Genomic DNA, 21,461 nt, shown 5'->3' with positions numbered 1-21,461 from the left:
ACCCTCTCACCCACCACTACTAGAGAGAATAGCTTTGAATATGAGGCATCTTTTTTTTTTTTTTTTTTTTAATTGTAGCTATCTTAGAAGCCTAAAAGTGTTATGTGAACACCTCTCCAAAGAAGATAGACAGATGGCAATAAGCATGTGAAAAGACACTCCACATCACATGTCATCAGGGAAATACAAATTAAAACAACAAGATTCTACTATACACCTATTAAAAAGGACCAAAGTCCAGAACACTGACAACACCAAATGATGGTGAGGATGTGGAGCAATAGGAACTCTCGTTCTTTATCGGTGGGAATGCAGAATGGTAGTTTCTTAACAAAATTAAATATACTTTACCTGTATGATCCAGTAATCATGCTCCTTGGTACCTACCCTAAAAGAATTGAAAACTTACGTCCATACGAAACCTACACATGCATGTTTATAGCAGCTTATTCCTGTCAAAACTGGGAAGCAATCAAGTTGTCCCTCAATAGGTAAATAGATAAGTAAACTGCGGTACATACAGACAATAGAATATTATTCAGCACTAAAAAGAAATGAGCTATCCAGCCATGAAAAGACATGGAGTAATCTTAAATGCATGTTACTAAGTGAAAGAAGCCAATCTGAAAGTCTGTATACTGTAGGATTCCAACTATATGACATTCTGGAAAAGGCAAGAGTATGGAGACAGTAAAAAGATAAGTGGTTGGCAGAGATTAGTAGGGCACAGAGGAGTTTCAAGGGAGTGAAAATACTCTGTATGATGCTATAATGATGGACACATGCCCTATACAAACCCACAGAATGGGGTGTGAACCACTCTAATTAGAGTGAACCCCAGTGTAAACTGTGGACTTTAGGTGATTGTGACATGCAAGTGCAGATTCATCAGTTATACAAAAGTACCACTCCAATGTGGAATGTTAATAATGGGGGAAGCTGTGCATATCAGAGAGCAAGGAGGTATATGGGACTTCTCTGTATTTTCTCTTGATTTTGTTTGTGAATCTCAAACGGCTCTAAAAGAATAAAATCTTAATAAAGCTTTTTATGTGAATAAATCTTATATATGATGTATTTCAAGATTATAAAATAAAAAGATACCTATCTCTACAGTGAAAACCCAAAGAAATTATAAAACTCTTTAAAGTAAAATTACATTTTTAAGGTGTTTATTATTATTTTGATGATGGCACTAAGAAGCAGGGGAGGATTCTTGGGGTCCTTAAAATCATATCAATTATATGATCACATGCTATCCCTATATATAAAATTTTTCCCTACTAGGCCATTGACTAGTCAAATGTCCTGGTTTGTCATTTCTGATATTTTAGTCCTTCACTTTCTTTTAAACTCATACATTCAAAATCTTTCTGCTCCTAATACTAAGGAAAGAAACTGCCTCTTTTTAAATTCCTGGAGGATTCTCTGAAAGCAGTTTCAAATGTTAAGACCGACAAAAACACCAGGAAGTGGTAGCACTGACTGCTACTGACCCAGATTCTGAGCTTTAGATAACACACTATTGGAACAAAGGTGATAAAGAACGGCTAATTCATAGATACATGGTCTAAAAGTTAAGAGAGCATATTATCTATTAAAATTTGACACTTATTTGTGGTTAATGAAAGACAGAAAAGACTGACTGCTTGTTTGATTCTTGACCTCAAAAGTTCTATTATCTCAGTGAACTTACCCTGGTCCTCTTAAGTCTAATCGTTCAGTGACCTCCTCACTTGTAACTTTTCTGATTTTTCTCTCCCAACCAACTCATTTTCCAATTTTTAGGGGCAATGATACTTTGGAGTTTATGGTCCTTACTTTTTCCGCATTTTATAATAACTGCTAGGGTCCCTCACCCTAGTCAGAGTATAATTTGGAAAACCTCATCTCAGGCAGGACTTAAAATACTTTGTGAAAATGTAAACAATTCAGTATATTATTTTTTCAGTTTATAAGAATGCAGATGATGGGAGCCATGAGCTCAGTATAGAAGTATCAACCATAAAGTGGGGGTGCCTGGGGGGTGTCAGTCAGTTAAGCATCTCCCTTAGGTTCAGGACATTCTCCCAGGGTCCTTTCCTCTCTGCTTGTGCTCTGTCACATGTGTGCTCTCTCGCTATCTCTGTCTTTCTCTCAAATCAATCAATCAATCAAAAATTCAATTTAACCCCCCCAAAAGTTATAACAGTTTGAATACCTGCTGATCAAAAACCATTTCAAAATGAATCATAGGAGAATAGCTTTCTGTGTTAAACAAACATTTATGTAGCACCTACTATGTGATAGGTATTGTTTTTAGAACTTTTCAAAAATTAATTTATTTAATCATAGTAGCTACAGAATGAGGTATATGCTGTTATTGTCACTATGCATGGGTTAACTGAGACTGAGAGAGGTTAAACAATTTGCCCAAAGTTACACAGCTATTAAGCACCAACACCAAAACTCGTACTCAAATAATTTGACTCTAAAAGATGGTTAACTTACAATACACTATGGTAAGTTTGGTTAAAACACAACAGAAGTTCTTAAGAAAGTAGCACAGAGGGGCCCCTGGTTGGCTCAGTGGGTTAAAGCCTCTGCCTTCGGCTCAGGTAGTGATACCAGGGCCCTGGGATTGAGCCCCGCATCGGGCTCTCTGCTCAGCGGGAAGCCTGCTTCCTCCTCTCTCTCTGTCTGCCTCTCTGCCTACTTGTGATCTCTGTCTGTCAAATACATAAATAAAATCTTTAAAAAAAAAAAAAGAAAGTAGCACAGAAAAACCTTGAGAGGGGGACCTCCTGAGGCTGGACTAGGGAGATCTCACTAAAGTTTTCACCTTTTTTTTAAGGAGGGTTTTATCTTTCAGTATTTGATGGCAACACAATATGCTATTTTCTGCCTAAAACTGCCCAACAATGATCAGAATCAAAACTTTCTCTGCCTCTATTTAGTACAGCTGCAGGCTAGTGATGAGCATGGGGTGACATGTGGAATTGCTGAGTCAACATATTGTGCCCTTGCAACTAATATAACACTGTGAACTATACCGGAATTAAAATAAAATAAAAATCAGCCATGAATGAGAGATTAATAAAGATGGTGAAAGGCCAGAGAGAAAATTAGAGTTCCCTGGTAAATTATATATATTGATTAAAATAAAATTAAAACAGAAAAGATAAAAAAACATAATTTATAATACGAAGTATAAAAAAGGAATTTTTTTAAGAGGAAAGAAAAATCCAAAAAACATAAAACATTAAGCTGATAAATACACATATCTGATTCAATGACTGACTAGTTTATCAGGTTTGTGGACTTTGTTGCATCCACTATTTATTTCCTTAACCAGACCCTCACTCCAAAGAACCACATGCCTACCCTGCTATGTCATTGAAGGGTTAGATTGATGGGAACCAATTTATTCCTTCAATTTGTCAATTGTCTATTTAGTGCCACCTAAGAAAATAAAAAGAAAAATTCCTGATCACTTACCTCGGAAGTTGCACTCAGTTTCTGATACAGATTTTGAGAAATACTTTCCTAGCAGTACCGTAGCCATTTGAAATACCACCATTTACCTAAACTGGAGTATGCTATTCACAATGTAAGGTAATAGTATACAGTAACCATTGAAGAAGGATTACATATATGTGGTAACAGTAAGGTTTTCCTGTTAAAAACTCTACATAATTAGGTGAGAAATTATATTTCAAAATTTCCTTTTCTATTTATTAACTTAAAATATGTTCCCAGTGAAAAAAATGCCAGGTAGTAATTTCCCAGGCTGGAACTTTCTGAAGAAAATGGTCACTCAGCATTTACAATCAGAAAGCAAAAGTTACATCTACTAATGAATGTGTTGCATTTTTATTAAATGTATTCTATAAAAATATTTTATACTAAAGTCTGTAGTAATGCACATAAATCTATAGGCTGCATCAGTTACAAGAAATGGGACATCACCATTGTCTCTAAGGAATATGCAACATTATATAACTCTCAATCTGTTTTTGCCTTTATGGAATTACAGAAGATAACCAATAGTTTGGCACTAATTCATCAAACAGAAGGGGAAGTTTTCACTGTAGTATATTATTTATGTATTTAACAAGACTTTTATAGCTACCTAAGAGGTGACATTTTACTTTTGCATAGCTTAGCAATGCATTAATAGATTCACTTTTACTTTTTAAATGTACAGACAATTCATAGTATTTTATAATAAAAGAGTACAAATAATTTATAATTCTTGATGCATGCATTTAAATGACCTTCACATTTAAATTTAATATATACTGATTCCAACCCAAAAATTGGAAAGAGAAAGGTGAAATGTGGACAAACTCAAAAACACTTTCCTTTAAAGACAAATGTCAAGGAAAACTAGAACTTTTTCTGCAAAACAACAGCACAATGGCTTTTAAAGTTCCATCTGGAAGCTCCCCCACACTAAACTTGGTGTTCCTAAATTGATGTGCCTTAAAACAGACAAGGGTGAAGCAAAGAACAAGTTTTATTTATAAATTCTTAGGTAGCCTTAAACTGCTTTAACTTCCTAAGGACAGATTATGATTCGGAAAAATTTCCAGGGCCTCACACCAGTGCTGAGATTTTAATCTCCTGGATAAACGTGAATTTTGAAGAATAGGCACTTCCTTTGCAAGCAGATGAAACATAACTATGTTGAGAGAAAGAGAAACCTTTTTCTTCGCTGTTTTCAAAGTCAAATACATGGTTACCACAGAATTTTGCATATTTACTTTTAAAGCAATTTAGAGACCAAAGAGTTGAAAACAGGATTTACAAATGCAAAATGCAGAGACTTACTGGTACATGCCATGGAAGGTGGGTCTTTTTCAGCTCGGAAGTAACCCTTTTCACACTGACAGACAGAAGTTGCTTCCTTATAGGTTAAACTGTGGGGAGGGCATTTAGAACATTTTGTGTTCCCAGCAAGTGCTTTATAGAATCCTGGTCTGCAAGCTGTAAAAACAGGAAAAAATACTTTTATTTTTATTATTGCTTGCATTATTTTACTTGTACACATACAACATATTTTAATTGATACACATTTTGATCTCAGAGTTCAGTGTCACACATATACAGAAAAGTCAATATATGTTAGTATTAATGAAATTAGTTATTCAAAATCAGTAACATAATGGTGACGTCATATTTAGGCTCAGGTTGCTAATTTTGGATAGCATACCTGAAATATGCATACACAAAATAGCTGATTACTGGAGTGTGGAGATGCCCCTCCCTGGAAGTAAGGGAAATGATTTTGTGTAGTTCTGGGAGATAGCATTAAATAACATTGAATCACACTGTGTAAAATATATTTGCATTCCATTTTTCCCTCAGTCCTTCTAAGAACTAAAGGAGAAAGTCCCAGTGTGGTGCTGGTATACCTTAACACCTGTCCTATTGGTGAATTTTTTTTTTTTTTTTAACAAAATGAAAGTTGGCCTTAGGTTCAGAGATTTTATAGCAAAATCTACCTATAGTTTGATAACATTCCTTTTTAAAATCAGTTTATTTTTATTTTTGTCAATTTTTTCTGTTTGTTATATTGAAACACATTCATTTAAAATTTTGAATTAATTTCAAAAGTAGATAGACAAAATATTAAGTAAATAAGATATATATATGCTTATTGGCAAGAACCATGAAAATTGTATATGGCAAGAACCATGAAAATTGTAAGCAACCAAATTTTCACAAAAAATCATGAAAATAAAATGTAAATAATGAAAGTTACATGATGATATATTTTATTAGGCCGCATTTTCTCTTTGCTTAAACCCATGTTGTCATTCTTAGGAAACTTTTTCACAGGAATGGAAGATCTAGAAAAAAAACGATCCTATGCTAAATATGCATTCAAGGTCTTAAATGTTGAGGGGGTAGTTGTTTCTAGTCTCAAAAACCACTACTGACCGACCACTTTCTAAATTAACACATATATAAAATAAAAGTAGAATAATTTTCCAGTAACATACATTATATTAAAAATGTTTTAACAAACTACTTCTTTTAATCTAACACATTTTCACAAAATGCTCCATTTTTTTAAAGATTTTATTTATTATTTATCTGAGAGAGAGACACAGATAGTGAGAGAGAGCACGAGCAGGGAAAAGAGAGAGAAGCAGGTCCCCAGTGAGCAGGGAGCCCGATACGGGACTTGATCTCTGGACCCTGGGATCATGACCTGAGCCCAAGGTAGGCGCTTAACTGATTGAGCCACCCGGGTGCCCCCTCAAAATGCTCTATTTAAAAAATACAATATAAACAATAATCTCCTGATAAGTCTCCTGATTATATATGCAGGAAAGAAAGAAATTTTAAGGGAAATTGAAATCTTAATTAAATGAGTCCCAATAAAATAACTATTTGTCTTTTCCTAGGTACATGTTTTAATATATGTTCCTACAGCTCTAAATGACTGCAATATGATTGATACCAGTAGTATACCATGCACCACTCACTCAGCCTCTAGGAGGCGTAAACTATAAGAGGTGTGTGCACACATATGCACACATGCACAAACACATACACATGTGCATGTAGACACATGCAATGACTGGGTTATTTTTGACCATTTGCTTTTTAATAATGCTTTATATGAATACCTAACTTTTGTACCAACATGGATGGGACTGGAAGAGATTATGCTGAGTGAAATAAGTCAAGCAGAGAGAGTCAATTATTATATGGTTTCACTTACTTGTGGAGCATAAGGAATAACACAGAGGACATGGGGAGATGGAGTGGAGAAGTGAATTGGGGGAAGTTGGAGGGGGAGACAAACCATGAGAGACTGTGGACTCTGAGAAACAAACTGAGGGTTTTGGAGGAGCGGAAGGTGGGGGGTTGGGTGAGCCTGGTAGTGGGTATTACGGAGGGCATGTATTGTATGGAGCGCTGGGTGTGGTGCATAAACAATGAATTTTCAATCACTGAAAAAAAATTAAGTTAAATTAAACTGAAAAAAATAATGCTTTATATAAATGACCTAGTAATTCAAGAGAAGTTATAATCAATTCTGTACAGTAAAATTACTTTTAAAAACCTTGTTATTTACTATCAATGAAGTTATTAGTGGAGATACATTAATATCAACCAGTCTCTTCAACTTGCTGATAAATTAATTAATATTATATGACTAATTAGTAAAAACACTGTATCATCAAATAGCTCTCTAAGCCTGTCAAAATTCAGAGTACATAAATAATATATACTCAACCCCTAAAATTTTCACAAATAAAATATTCTTTAAAAAATACATAAATTTCTAAATTTAATCTTATGCTATAGTAGTTAAAAGACAATGTGTTATAAAATATTTACTAAATCTAACATATATATTTTGTCAATTAAGTAATTATCTTCTACTTAATTATGAAGTTTAAAATAACTAATTATATTCCATAGAATACATTTATAATACTTTGGCAAGTAATTCTAAATGTTGAACTCAACTAGAAATTTAATCATGTCTTGAGCTCATCTATTATAATATTTATAAATCTAATAAGCCACACAGTTTATAGAGAACGTGCAAATTTAAATGGGGAGCTTGCATTCTGCATATTCCAATATTATTTAAAATATAATTTAAATTATTATAACGGCCTTTTGAAATAAATTAATTAGGAATGTGAACACTATAGGACTATACTAAAGTTTATCATATGTGCGATACAAAACCTATAAGACCCATAAACAAGAGCTGTAAATATTGACTCCTTTCTGTTATCAGTCATTCAAATCTCAGTCATAAACACTGTTTAGCATGTAAAGTAGCCTGCCAATAACTTCATTTTGTGCAGCAAAACACTGTTAACCTTTATTTTCTCTGGTAACTAAAAAACAAAAATTTAAATGATTTTTTATCTGAAGTGTTTTCAACTAATATTTCACCTTCTTTTAGAATTTTAGAGTGCTTAAAGCAGCTCTTAAAATACTTAGAATAGCTTAGTGATATTCAAACCGTTCTAGAGACCAGGCTGCTAAATGGTCTCAGCACCCAATCTTGCCTACTTTATTCTGTAAACAGGAGGATCTTCTAAACCAGCTCTGTCCAATAGTACTAAAAACTAATATATCTATATATCTATATATCTATATATATCTATATATCTCTCTATATATACATATATACATATATACAATGTATATATAGAGAGAAGTATATATGTACTATATATAGGATAGTACTAAAACTAATATATATATATAATTATATATATATATGTCATTTCAAATTTTGTAGGAGCCACATTAAAAAACTAAAAAGAGGTGAAATTAATTTTATATATATATATATATAGATAGATAGATAGGTTTTATTTATTTGACAGAGAGATCACAAGTAGGCAGAAAGGCAGGCAGAGAGAGACAGAGGGAAGCAGGCACCCTGCTAAGCAGAGAGCCTGATGCAGGGCTCGATCCCAAGACCCTGAGATCATGACCTAGGCCGAAGGCAGAGGCTTAACCCACTGAGCCACTCATGGGCCCCTTTAATAAAATATTTTATTTAACATAATATAACTAAAATATTATCTTTTCAACATATAAACTAGCTCTTGAAATATTTTACATTATTTGGACTTTTTTGTACTAAATATTTTGTACTAATTAATTTGATAAGTATCTTACATTCACTGGACATCTCAATTCAAACTAGCCGCATTTCAAGTGCCTACTCGCCTTATACGTGGCTATGAGTTACCACACTGAATAGTGCAGTTTTGAACACAGAAATCTCTTCATTATATCTCCCCGCTAAAAAAACTTTGATGACTTCCCACCATCTCTATGTTAAAGTTTAAAACCAATTGGATTACAAGTTCCCCTGTGGTTTGACCCAGCCTAGAGCTCTAACCACATCACATGAAGCTACTTCCCTCTCACCCCCTTGATTAAGGCTTTGCCCCTCTATAGTCTATTCTCAACCCAGTTCTGATCTCCTCAGAACTTACATGAGATCACATTATCACTGGGCTCCAAGCTTCCGGTGGCTTTCCATTTCTCCTAGAGCAAAGCCATTGCCCTATTAATTGTCTACTAGACATCGCATGATTTTGCTCCCTTCCCCTTCCCTGTGACTCTGCTTTTCATCAACTCTTTTTCCATCAGGTCCTCTGCTCCAGCCACACTGGCCTCCCTCAGAGTCTTGCATGAAGGCATGTTCCTGTTACTGAGCCTTTAACACTTGCTCTTACTCACCTCTCTGTATGATTTGCTCCCTCCCTTAGATCAGGTCTTTGTAACAATGCTATCGTATTAATGAAGCCTGATTCCCTTTTTAAAACTGCACCTCTTGCTGCATCCTACCACAGTGTTTTCTATTACCCTCCACTCTTTTTCCTATCTGCAAAGAACTTACTATCTGACACATGATATGTTTAACTTTTTAAGCTCCTTCCTCCTAAAATGTATGCTCTGTTAGGCCAGAGATTTTTGTTTCTTTTGTTTACTGAGGTGTATCTCCAGTGCCTAGACCAGCACCAGGCATTATTTGGTCCTTCCACAGTATTCAGTGAATGAACGAATGACTTGCTGACAGTCTCCTTTAATTTCCATGAATCTATCATGATCTTTCTTCTGCTTGAGCCTTTTCTCCTATTGAAAATCTCTCTTCTTCATCCCACCCCATGACCCAATCACCTTGCTAACTCCTAGCCCTCTTTCAGGTCCCACTTCTTCCTGACATTCTAGAATAGTTTCTCTAAGCACCTGTGACTTCTCAACAATAGCATACTTGTTGGTTTGAAACTAGTGCTGTGCATGAAATGCAGGGGGAGATGGAAGAGGCAGGCCACTCCAGATTGGTAGGTGACAGGTTTCATAAGCAGGGGAATTGACATAGGAGGCTCGTTCTGGGCAGTTGCAAGATAAACAGCAAGATAAACCCTCCAGAACCTTAAAAGTTTATATAGAGGCCTTAAATGGGATGAGTCATGTATACCATCCAGATGGTCTCAATAGCATCTTACTCTCTCAAGGTTCTGCCCTTGAAAAGAGCTCCCATTATGGGGATGATAGGCAGATCATAGAGTCCAAGGACAGGAAAGGGGTTGAGGAGCCTTCAGCTCCCTGGGTCCAGCTCGAGGGTTAACCTGTGGTGGTTGCATCCTCTTTGTTACTTTTTCAGCAACACCTTGGCCATTACTTGTTTAATGACTGTAAGGTCCTCAAGGGCAGACTGGTAACAGTGATTATCATAGAGTAGGTGTTCAATACATTTTTTTTTCCACTGAATTGGACAGAGTGTGAGTACTTCGCTAATTAAATTCCTGCAGAAGATTATGCATTTCTACTCAATGTATGTTCTTATTATAAATTTATGGGTTTTGTTTTTGGCTTGCTGATTTACTATTAAGGGATGGAAACCCTGAATAAAGATTTTGAAAGCAATTCAGTTGCAACTCAATAGTAATTATTCTAATATCTCAAGGTGAGCTGGCTATTAGAAAAAAAACTTTTCCTGTTGAAATTATCATAAATTTGAATATTTTGGCTACCACAAAAAGTACAAATATGAATTGGATATTGGTACTGCAGCTCTCAGCCTTATCTCTGATTTGAAATGTCTGTGTACACATCAAAATTGCTTTCAAAAATCTTTTTTAAATTAATTAATTAATTTATTTTAATAAACATATAATGTATTTTTATCCCCAGGGGTACAGGTCTGTGAATCGCCAGGTTTACACATTTCACAGCACTCATCATAGCACATACTCTCCCCAGTGTCCATATCCCCACCACCCTCTCCCTTCCCCCCTCCCCCCAGCAACCCTCAGTCTGTTTTTTGAGACTGAGTCTTTTACAGTTTGTCTCCCTCCCAATCCCATCTTCTTTCATTTTTTCTTTTCTTACCCCCCCCAAGCCTCCCACATATGATCTCCCTGATAAGAGGAAGTGGAGATGCTTTCAAAAATCTTAAATTATTGAACTTATAAAATACATTTAGATTGTTAAAATGTTACCTTATTTTAATATTAAAGTTTAGTATAATATTTCATTTCAAAACATAGGATTATGCTGTTAAAAATGTTAGAAAGCCAATGTTCTAGGTATTCACATTCTCTTTATGTAGCACACATTAATGGTCTACCCCATATACCTCTCTTTTAGCTTGAATCACATGAGATTATAACGATCTTGTCACATTTATCACCTCAGTTTCTTGGAACTGCCATAAGTCAGATATGGGTATATATCTTTAATACTTAGCATATTCAAGTATATCTTTTATCTTTACACATGCTTAAAAATTTAATGAGTGAATGAGTAAATAGTTCACTAATGTCTAGTATGAAATTACTAGAATTCTAAATGTATCCTATATATCTATTCAGTTAGTGATTTTAGATTTTGTTTGTATTTATGTTACAAATGAGATATCAATACCTACATGTTGAGAACTTTTACATTGTTTTCTTTTTCTTCTCTATTATTCTTTACCTATCTATTTTTTTTTAATTTTTTTATTTTAATAAACATATAATGTATTTTTATCCCCAGGGGTACAGGTCTGTGAATCGTCAGGTTTACACATTTCACAGCACTCATCATAGCCCATACCCTCCCCAATGTCCATTTCCCCACCACCCTCTCCCGTCCCCCCTCCCCCCAGCAACCCTCAGTCTGTTTCTTGAGATTGAGTCTTTTATGGTTTGTCTCCCTCCCAATCCCATCTTTTCATTTTTTCTTTTCCTACCTCCCCCCAACCCCCCCGCCTTGCATCTCCACTTCCTCATATCAAAGAGATCATATGATAGTTGTCTTTCTCCGATTGACTTATTTCGCTAAGCATGATACCCTCTAGTTCCATCCACGTCGTCGCAAATGGCAAGATTTCATGTCTTTTGATGGCTGCATAGTATTCCATTGTGTATATATACCACTCTTCTTTATCCATTCATCTCTTGATGGATATCTAGGCTCTTTCCACAGTTTGGCTATTGTGGACATTGCTGCTATAAACATTCGGGTGCACGTGCCCCTTCGGAGTACCACGTTTGTATCTTTAGGATATATACCCAGGAGTGCAATTGCTGGGTCATAGGGTAGCTCTATTTTCAGTTTTTTGAGGAACCTCCACACTGTTTTCCAGAGTGGTTGCACCAGCTTGCATCCCCACCAGCAGTGTAGGAGGGTTCCCCTCTCTCCGCATCCTCGCCAGCATCTGTCATTTCTTGACTTGTTAATTTTAGCCATTCTGACTGGTGTGAGGTGGTATCTCATTGTGGTTTTGATTTGTATTTCCCTGATGCCGAGCGATGTGGAGCATTTTTTCATGTGTCTGTTGGCCATCTGGATGTCTTCTTTGCAGAAATGTCTGTTCATGTCCTCTGCCCATTTCTTGACTGGATTATTTGTTCTTTGGGTATTGAGTTTGCTAAGCTCTTTATAGATTTTGGATACTAGCCCTTTATCTGATATGTCGTTTGCAAATATCTTCTCCCATTCTGTCAATTGTCTTTTGGTTTTGTTCACTGTTTCCTTTGCTGTGCAAAAGCTTTTGATCTTCATGAAATCCCAATAGTTCATTTTTGCCCTTGCTTCTGTTGCCTTTGGCGATGTTCCTAGGAAGAGGTTGCTGCGGTTGAGGTCAAAGAGGTTGCTGCCTGCATTGTCCTCAAGGATTTTGATAGATTCCTTTCGCACATTGAGGTCCTTCATCCATTTTGAGTCTATTTTCGTGTGTGGTGTAAGGAAATTGTCCAATTTCATTTTTCTGCATGTGGCTGTCCAATTTTCCCAGCACCATTTGTTGAAGAGGCTGTCTTTTTTCCATTGGATATTCTTTCCTGCTTTGTCGAAGATTAGTTGACCATAGAGTTGATGGTCTATTTCTGGGCTCTCTATTCTGTTCCATTGGTCTATATGTCTGTTTTTGTGCCAGTACCATACTGTCTTGATGATGACAGCTTTGTAATAGAGCTTGAAGTCTGGAATTGTGATGCCACCGACTTTGGCTTTCTTTTTCAATATTCCTTTGGCTATTCGAGGTCTTTTCTGGTTCCATATAAATTTTAGGGTTATTTGTTCCATTTCTTTAAAAAAAAATGGATGGGATTTTGATAGGGATTGCATTAAATGTGTAGATTGCTTTAGGTAGAATAGACATTTTCACAATATTTGTTCTTCCAATCCATGAGCATGGAATATTTTTCCATTTCTTTGTGTCTTCCTCAATTTCTTTCATGAGTACTTTATACTTTTCTGAGTATAGATTCTTTGCCTCTTTGGTTAGATTTATTCCTGGGTATCTTATGGTTTTGGGTACGATTGTAAATGGGACTGACTCCTCAATTTCTCTTTCTTCTGCCTTGTTGTTAGTGTAAAGAAATGCGACTGATTTCTGTGCATTAACTTTATATCCTGACACTTTACTGAATTCCTGTATAAGTTCTAGCAGTTTTGGAGTGGAGCCTTTTGGGTTTTCCACATATAGTATCATATCATCTGCAAAGAGTGATAGTTTGACTTCTTCTTTGCCAATTTGGATGCCTTTAATTTCTTTTTGTTGTCTGATTGCTGAGGCTAGGACTTCTAGTACTATATTGAACAGCAGTGGTGATAACGGACATCCCTGCCGTGTTCCTGACCTTAGCGGAAAAGCTTTCAGTTTTTCTCCATTGAGAATAATATTGGCGGTGGGTTTTTCATAGATGGCTTTGATAATATTGAGGTATGTGCCTTCTATCCCTACACTTTGAAGAGTTTTAATCAGGAAGGGATGCTGCACTTTGTCAAATGCTTTTTCAGCATCTATTGAGAGTATCATATGGTTCTTACTCTTTCTTTTATTAATGTATTGTATCACATTGATGGATTTGCGGATGTTGAACCAACCTTGCAGCCCTGGAATAAATCCCACTTGGTCGTGGTGAATAATCCTTTTAATGTACTGTTGGATCCTATTGGCCAGTATTTTGGTGAGAATTTTCGCATCTGTGTTCATCAAGGATATGGGTCTGTAATTCTCTTTTTTGGTGGGATCCTTGTCTGGTTTTGGGATCAAGGTGATGCTGGCCTCATAGAATGAGTTTGGAAGTTTTCCTTCCATTTCTATTTTTTGGAACAGTTTCAGGAGAATAGGAATTAATTCTTCTTTAAATGTTTGGTAGAATGCCCCTGGGAAGCTGTCTGGTCCTGGACTTTTGTTTGTTTGGAGATTTTTGATGACTGTTTCAATCTTACTGGGTATGGGTCTGTTCAGGTTATCTATTTCTTCCTGGTTCAGTTGTGGTAGTTTATATGTCTCTAGAAATGTATCCATTTCTTCCAGATTGTCAAATTTGTTGCCATAGAGTTGCTCATAGTATGTTCTTATAATTGTTTGTATTTCTTTGGTGTTGGTTGTGATCTCTCCTCTTTCATTCATGATTTTATTTATTTGTGTCCTTTCTCTTTTCTTTTGGATAAGTCTGGCCAGGGGTTTGTCAATCTTATTAATTCTTTCAAAGAACCAGCTCCTAGTTTTGTTGATTTGTTCTTTTGTTTTTTTGGTTTCTATTTCATTGATTTCTGCTCTGATCTTTATGATTTCTCTTCTCCTGCTGGGTTTAGGCTTTCTTTGTTGTTCTCTCTCCAGCTCCTTTAGGTGTAGGGTTAGGTTGTGTATTTGAGACCTTTCTTGTTTCTTGAGAAAGGCTTGCACCGCTATATATTTTCCTCTCAGGACTGCCTTTGTTGTGTCCCACAGATTTTGAACCGTTGTGTTTTCATTATCATTTGTTTCCATGATTTTTTTTCAATTCTTCTTTAATTTCCTGGTTGACCCATTCATTTTTTAGAAGGATGCTGTTTAGTCTCTATGTATTTGCGTTCTTTCCAAATTTCCTCTTGTGATTGAGTTCGAGCTTCAGAGCATTGTGGTCTGAAAATATGCAGGGAATGATCTCAATCTTTTGGTACCGATTGAGACCTGATTTATGACCCAGGATGTGGTCTATTCTGGAGAATGTTCCATGTGCACTAGAGAAGAATGTATATTCTGTTGCTTTGGGATGGAATGTTCTGAATAGATCTGTGATGTCCATCTGGTCCAGTGTGTCATTTAAGGCCTTTATTTCCTTGTTGATCTTTTGCTTAGATGATCTGTCCATTTCAGTGAGGGGAGTGTTAAAGTCCCCTGCTATTATTATATTACTGTCAATGTATTTCTTTGATTTTGTTATTAATTGGTTTATATAGTTGGCTGCTCCCATGTTAGGGGCATAGATATTTAAGATTGTTAGGTCTTCTTGTTGGACAGACCCTTTGAGGATGATATAGTGTCCTTCCTCATCTCTTATTCTAGTCTTTGGCTTAAAATCGAATTGATCTGATATAAGGATTGCCACCCCAGCTTTCTTCTGATGTCCATTAGCATGGTACATTGTTTTCCACCCCCTCACTTTAAATCTGGCGGTGTCTTCGGGTCTAAAATGAGTTTCTTGTAGGCAGCATATTGATGGGTTTTGTTTTTTTATCCATTCTGATACCCTGTGTCTTTTGATTGGGGCATTTAGCCCATTAACATTCAGGGTAACTATTGAGAGATATGAATTGAGTGCCATTGTATTGCCTGTAAGGTGACTGTTACTGTATATTGTCTCTGTTTCTTTCTGATCTACTACTTTTAGGGTCTCTCTTTGCTTAGAGGACCCCTTTCAATATTTCCTATAGATCTGGTTTGGTGTTTGCAAATTCTTTCAGCTTTTGTTTGTCCTGGAAGCTCTTTATCTCTCCTTCTATTTTCAATGATAGCCTAGCCGGATATAGTATTCTTGGCTGCATGTTTTTCTCATTTAGTGCTCTGAATATATCATGCCAGTTCTTTCTGGCCTGCCAGGTCTCTGTGGATAGGTCCGCTGCCAATCTAATGTTTTTACCCTTGTATGTTACAGACTTCTTTTCCCGGGCTGCTTTCAGGATTTTCTCTTTGTCGCTAAGACTTGTAAATTTTACTATCAGGTGACGAGGTGTGGACCTATTTTTATTGATTTTGAGGGGCGTTCTTAGCATCTCCTGGATTTTGATGTTTGTTCCCTTTGCCATATTAGGGAAATTCTCTCCAATAATTGTCTCCAATATACCTTCTGCTCCCCTCTCTCTTTCTTCTTCTTCTGGAATCCCAATTATTCTAATGTTGTGTCATCTTATGGTGTCACTTATCTCTCCAATTCTCTCCTCGTGGTCCAGTATTTGTTTGTCTCTCTTTTGTTCAGCTTCTTTATTCTCTGTCATTTGGTCTTCTATGTCACTAATTCTTTCTTCTGCCTCATTTATCCTAGCAGTGAGAGCTTCCATTTTTGATTGCACCTCATGAATAGCTTTTTTGATTTCAACTTGGTTAGATTTTAGTTCTTTTATTTCTCCAGAAAGGGCTTTTATCTCTCCGGAGAGGGTTTCTCTAATATCTTCTATGCCTTTTTCGAGCCCGGCTAGAACCTTGAGAATTGTCATTCTGAACTCTAGATCTGTCATGTTACCTATGTCCGTATTGATTAGGTCTCCAGCCTTCGGTACGGCCTCTTGTTCTTTTTTTCGAGGTTGAGTTTTTCCGCCTTGTCATTTTGTCCAGCTAAGATTTGCTTTCTCCTGCTGTGGAATTCCGCTGTTCTTGGTGACTGAAGTTGGTTTTGGATGGGTTTCTTGTTGATCTTCTGGGGGAGGGGCCTGTTGTAGTGATTCTCAAGTGCCTTTGCCACAGGCAGAATTGCACCGCCCTTGCCAGGGGCTGGGCTAAGTAATCCGCTCAGGTTTGCTTTCGGGAGCTTTTGTTCCCTTAGCGCTTTCCGTAGAGTTCCGGAGGACGGGGATGAAGATGGCGGCCTCCCAATCTCTACGCCCGGAGGAGCCGAGAGCTTGGGGCTCCGCTCCTCAGTGCGCTCTCAGATCAAAGCACCCAACTGCCCCGCCTCCCTGGCTTGTGGTCGCGACTCGAGGAAAGCAGTCGATTGCTGGAGCTTTCAGAAAGTGATTGATTTTCTGTTTCTGGAATTGTTGCTCTTCTTCTCTTCGATATCCCGTTGGATTTGTAGGTGTTCACAATGGTTAGATAAGCTATCTAGCTGATCTCCTGCTACCTGATGTCGTCTCAGCCTGCTACTTCTCCACCATCTTGACTCCTCCTCTTTACCTATCTATTTTTGGGACTGTAAACTTCATTTCCAAAAACAAACTACCCTGCATAAGATAAGAATATTTTCCAATGTATGTCAATACTGCACAAAATACTGTTAGAAAGTTAAAGATTATCTGATGCAGTGATTTCTAATTTGTTTCTTTTAGAAAAAGCTATTTGAATATAGATGTTCAGTTGAAACTTTCATTTTCTACAATGACTCTTTTTTTAAAGTACCTACTTATTTCCATATTAAAACATTTATGAGGGGTGCATGGGTGGCTCAGTTGTTTAAACAGCTGCCTTTTGTTCAGGTCATCATCTCAGGGTCCTTGGAATGAGCCCCACATCTGGCTCCCTGCTTTGCAGGGAATGTGCTTCTCCCTTCCCCTCTGTATTCTCTCTCTCTCCCATTCTCTCAAGTAAATCAATAAAATCTTTAAAAAAAAAAAACCCACATTTATGATACATAAATGAGATTATAACATGTATACTCTGTATGGACATTTTTAAAAATATCATTTAAAAATTTGGTCTTATCTACCTTTTCTTCCATCTTTTTCTTCAAAAATGACTTCCCTAAAATGCCAACATATTAATTGGTAGGTATGTGTACTTATATGTATGATCACAAGAATTTATCATTGTTAATTTTACAACATTGGGACAATATCTATATAGTAGAGATTTTTGTTCTCAATTACTACTATACAATGAAAATATCTCCAGCTCAATGATCATGAGTTAATTCTTTATAACGTGCCTATAATATTTCTATCAACAATCTCCCAGTTGAGAGAACCCCTTTCTAAAGTATGCTGCAGTAAACAACCTTGTGATAATGTTTACATTTCAGTTCCCAACAGTGGGAACTCTGAATTAGGGTATGTTTATTATTTTAACACATATTTCCGTGTTTCATTCCTAAAATCTCATAACAATGTAAAAGAGCATCCTAAACTTAGTGCCCCACTAATCCTTATAATTAATATGATTCATATTTTACTTTTGGAAAATATGTGAAGTTAAATATCATTGTTACTTTAATTGAAGTTTCTGGATTACCAGTAATGTTGCACATTTTTTTTAAAAGATTTTATTCATTTATTTGACAGACAGAGGTCACAAGTAGGCAGAGAGGCAGGCACAGAGAGAGAGGGGGAGGAAGCAGGCTCCCTGCTGAGCAGAGAGCCCGATGTGGGGCTCGATCCCAGAACCCTGAGATCACGACCTGAGCCGAAGGCAGAGGCTTAACCCACTGAGCCACCAAGGTGCCCCAATGTTGCACATTTTTATTGGCCATTTGCTTATACTCATTTATGCACTGCCTTTTATATCCTTGTTTGCTGTTTCTATTAATTTGTAAGAGCTGTTTATTAGCAATATTAAAATTATACTTATTACTATAATTATACACATTTTCCTTTCAATTTTATATTGATTTTATGCATAAAAAAGAAATAAAGACAACAATCCCACTCATAATAGCATCACAAATAATAAAATACATAGGAATAAATTCAACCAAGAAGTGAAAGATCCATATAGGGAAAATTATAAACTTTGGTGAAAGAAATTGAAGAAGACATAAATGAATAAACATCCCATGCACATGCTCATGCATCAGAAGAATTAATTGTTAAAATGTCCATACTGCCTAAATCCATCTATAAAGTCAACACAATCCCTATCAAAATTCCCGTGAGATTTTTTCACAGAAATTAAAAAAAATCCCAAAATGTCTATGGAACTACAAAAAACCCTGAATAGTCAAAGCAATTCTGAAAAAGAAAAAGCTGGAAGCATTACACTCCCTGATTTCAAACTATCCTAAGAGTCACAGTCATCAAAGCAGTAATGTACTGGCACAAGAACAGACAGACTCACAGACCAATGGAAGAGAACAGAGAGACCAGAAATAAACTCTTTCATATATGGTCAACTAATATTTGATAAGGGAGCCAATAATAGCGATAGGGATGGGACAGTCTTTTCAATAAATGTTACTGGGAAAACTAGAGAGCTGCAAGCAGAAGAACGAAATTGGATCCCTATTTTGCACCACTCACAAAATTTAACTTGAAATAGCTTAAAGACTTAAATATAAAACCTGAAACTATAAAACTCATAGAAGAAATCATAGGGAAAAGCTCCTTGACATCATTGGTTTTGGCAAAGATTTTTTTTTTTTGCGGGGGGGGGGGATATGACAATAAAAGCAGAAGCAATAAAAACAAAAATCAACAAATAGGACTACATTAAACTTAAATGATTCTGCACAGCAAAAGAAACAATCAACAAAATGAAAAGGCAAAGCATGAAATGGGAGAACATATTTGCAAACCATCTATATGATAAGATGTTAATATTCGAAATTTATAAAGAATTAATCCAAATCAACAAGAAAAGAAGTAATTAGATTAAAAAATGGGTATAGGAACCGAACAGACATTTTTCGAAAAAAAGACATCCAAATGGCCAATAGACACATGAAAATATGCTCAGCCTTACTAATCATCAGCAAAATGCACATCAAAACCATGAGGTATTACCTCATATTTATTAAAATGTCTATTATCAAACAGACAGAAAATAAGTGTCAGAGGGGTTTTAGAGAAAAAGGAACTCCTCTGCATTGTTGATGGGAAGATAACTTGTTTAAGCTGATACGGAAAACAGTTTAGTTCCTCAAAAGATTAATAGAACTACCACATGACCAGCAATCCCATTTCTGAGAATTTATCCAAAGGAAATGAAAGCAGGATATCAAAAAGAGATCTGAACTCTTGTGTTTATTGCAGGGTTAGTCACAATAGCCAAGATACAGAAACATCCTAAGTATTTGTCAATGGATGAATGGATAAAGAAGATCTATAATGAATCTATTTTTTTAGTTTCCATCCATAATACTAGGACATTATTATGTTAAACCACCCTTTCTTGTACTATTGCATTCATCTCATCTGTTTGCCTCTGCTTTCTGCCTGCTCAAATCTACACCATAGCTACTGCCAGTTATATTTCTGAATGGTAGAGATGACCATGCTACTGTCTACTGTCTATTGTCTAGTGTAGTAGTTGGCAAACTGTTGTACTTTGACCAAATTTGGCCCACTACCTGATTTTGTACAGCTTGTGAGCTAAGAATAGTCTTTGGATTTTTGAAAGATTAGATAGGTACATGGTAGCATTGATTTTGACTCTTGGCCTGAAAAGCCCAAAACGTATACTGTCTGGCCCTTTATAGAAAATGTTTGCTAACACCTGGTCTCTAGCACAAAGTCCAAACTCAGTTTAGCATTTAAACTGCTTCACAGTTGAGCTCACACCTATTTTTTCAAACTTACCTCCCACTGCTACATAAATTTTAGACTTCTTTCTATTCTCCACACCACACACACCATACTATTTTTTAACAGCTTTAGTAAGGTATGAGGTATAATTTGCATGAAAAAACTGAATGTAAAGTATACAATTGGTTAAGTTTTGGCATATGTGTACAACTATGAATATTTAACCACAATCAAGATAGTGCATGATCCATCAACCCTAAAAGTTTCCTTGTGTCCCTTTATTTTCACCTATTTGGATTTTTATATTTATTTTAATTTTTCTAAAAGACATGAGAAATCTCTATACCCAACATGGGACTCGAACTTACAACCTTGAGCTCAAGATTCAGATGCTCTACTGAGTCAGCCAGGTGCCCCTGCATTTTTATATTTAAAGTACATTTCTAGGGCATCTGGGTGGCTCAGTCGGGTAAGCATCTGGCTCTTGATTTCAGCTCAGGTCATGAATTCATCAGGGTCTTGAGACTGAACTCCATGTCCGGCTCCATCCCCAGCATGAGCCTGCTTAAGAGTCTCTCTCTGCACTTCTCTCTTTCCCTCTCTAAAAAAATTCAATTCAATTAAAAGTAAAGTACATTTCCTGCAGGTAGAGCATACCAGGGTCTTGCATTTATTTTTCAAAGTCCAATCTGACAACTTCTTTCTTTTAATTGGGGTGTTTAGTCTATTTACATTTAATGTGATTACTGATATGGTTAGGCTTACATCTATTTTGATGTTTTTTTCCCCCACTTTTCCCATTTGTTTGTTGCTCCATTTTGTTCCTTTTTCTGCCTTTTTTTTTTTTAAATAATTGCATCCTTTTCATTATCTCATTTAAATCTCCTTTGTTGGTTTATTTGCTCATGAGCAAACTCAGGTGAATATGCTGGAGAACTTTGACAGCTCTCTGGAGTTCTCTATCAGAGAGGCCCTCTCCTCTTTCATACTCTGTTTTGGTGTATCTGAATATCTGAGTCTACATGGACTTTCAGATCTGTCTTCTCAAT

At 36.2% G+C, this 21,461-nt stretch overlaps 1 protein-coding gene across 1 annotated transcript in view; it reads right to left on the bottom strand.

Moving 5' to 3' along the window:
- The window catches only part of EPHA6 (EPH receptor A6), a gene marked incomplete at both ends in the record, with an annotated part of 631,617 nt that overhangs the window by 472,068 nt on the left and 138,088 nt on the right, over positions 1-21,461 (bottom strand). Inside the window, 1 exon segment of the mRNA XM_080796899.1 lies at positions 4,813-4,968. Coding sequence (XP_080653025.1) covers positions 4,813-4,968 — 156 coding nt within the window.

This window comes from Martes martes (assembly GCF_963455335.1).
Source record: "Martes martes genome assembly, chromosome: 1".
NCBI classification, from domain to species: domain Eukaryota; kingdom Metazoa; phylum Chordata; class Mammalia; order Carnivora; family Mustelidae; genus Martes; species Martes martes.
This window is presented reverse-complemented; position numbering and strand designations above follow the sequence as displayed.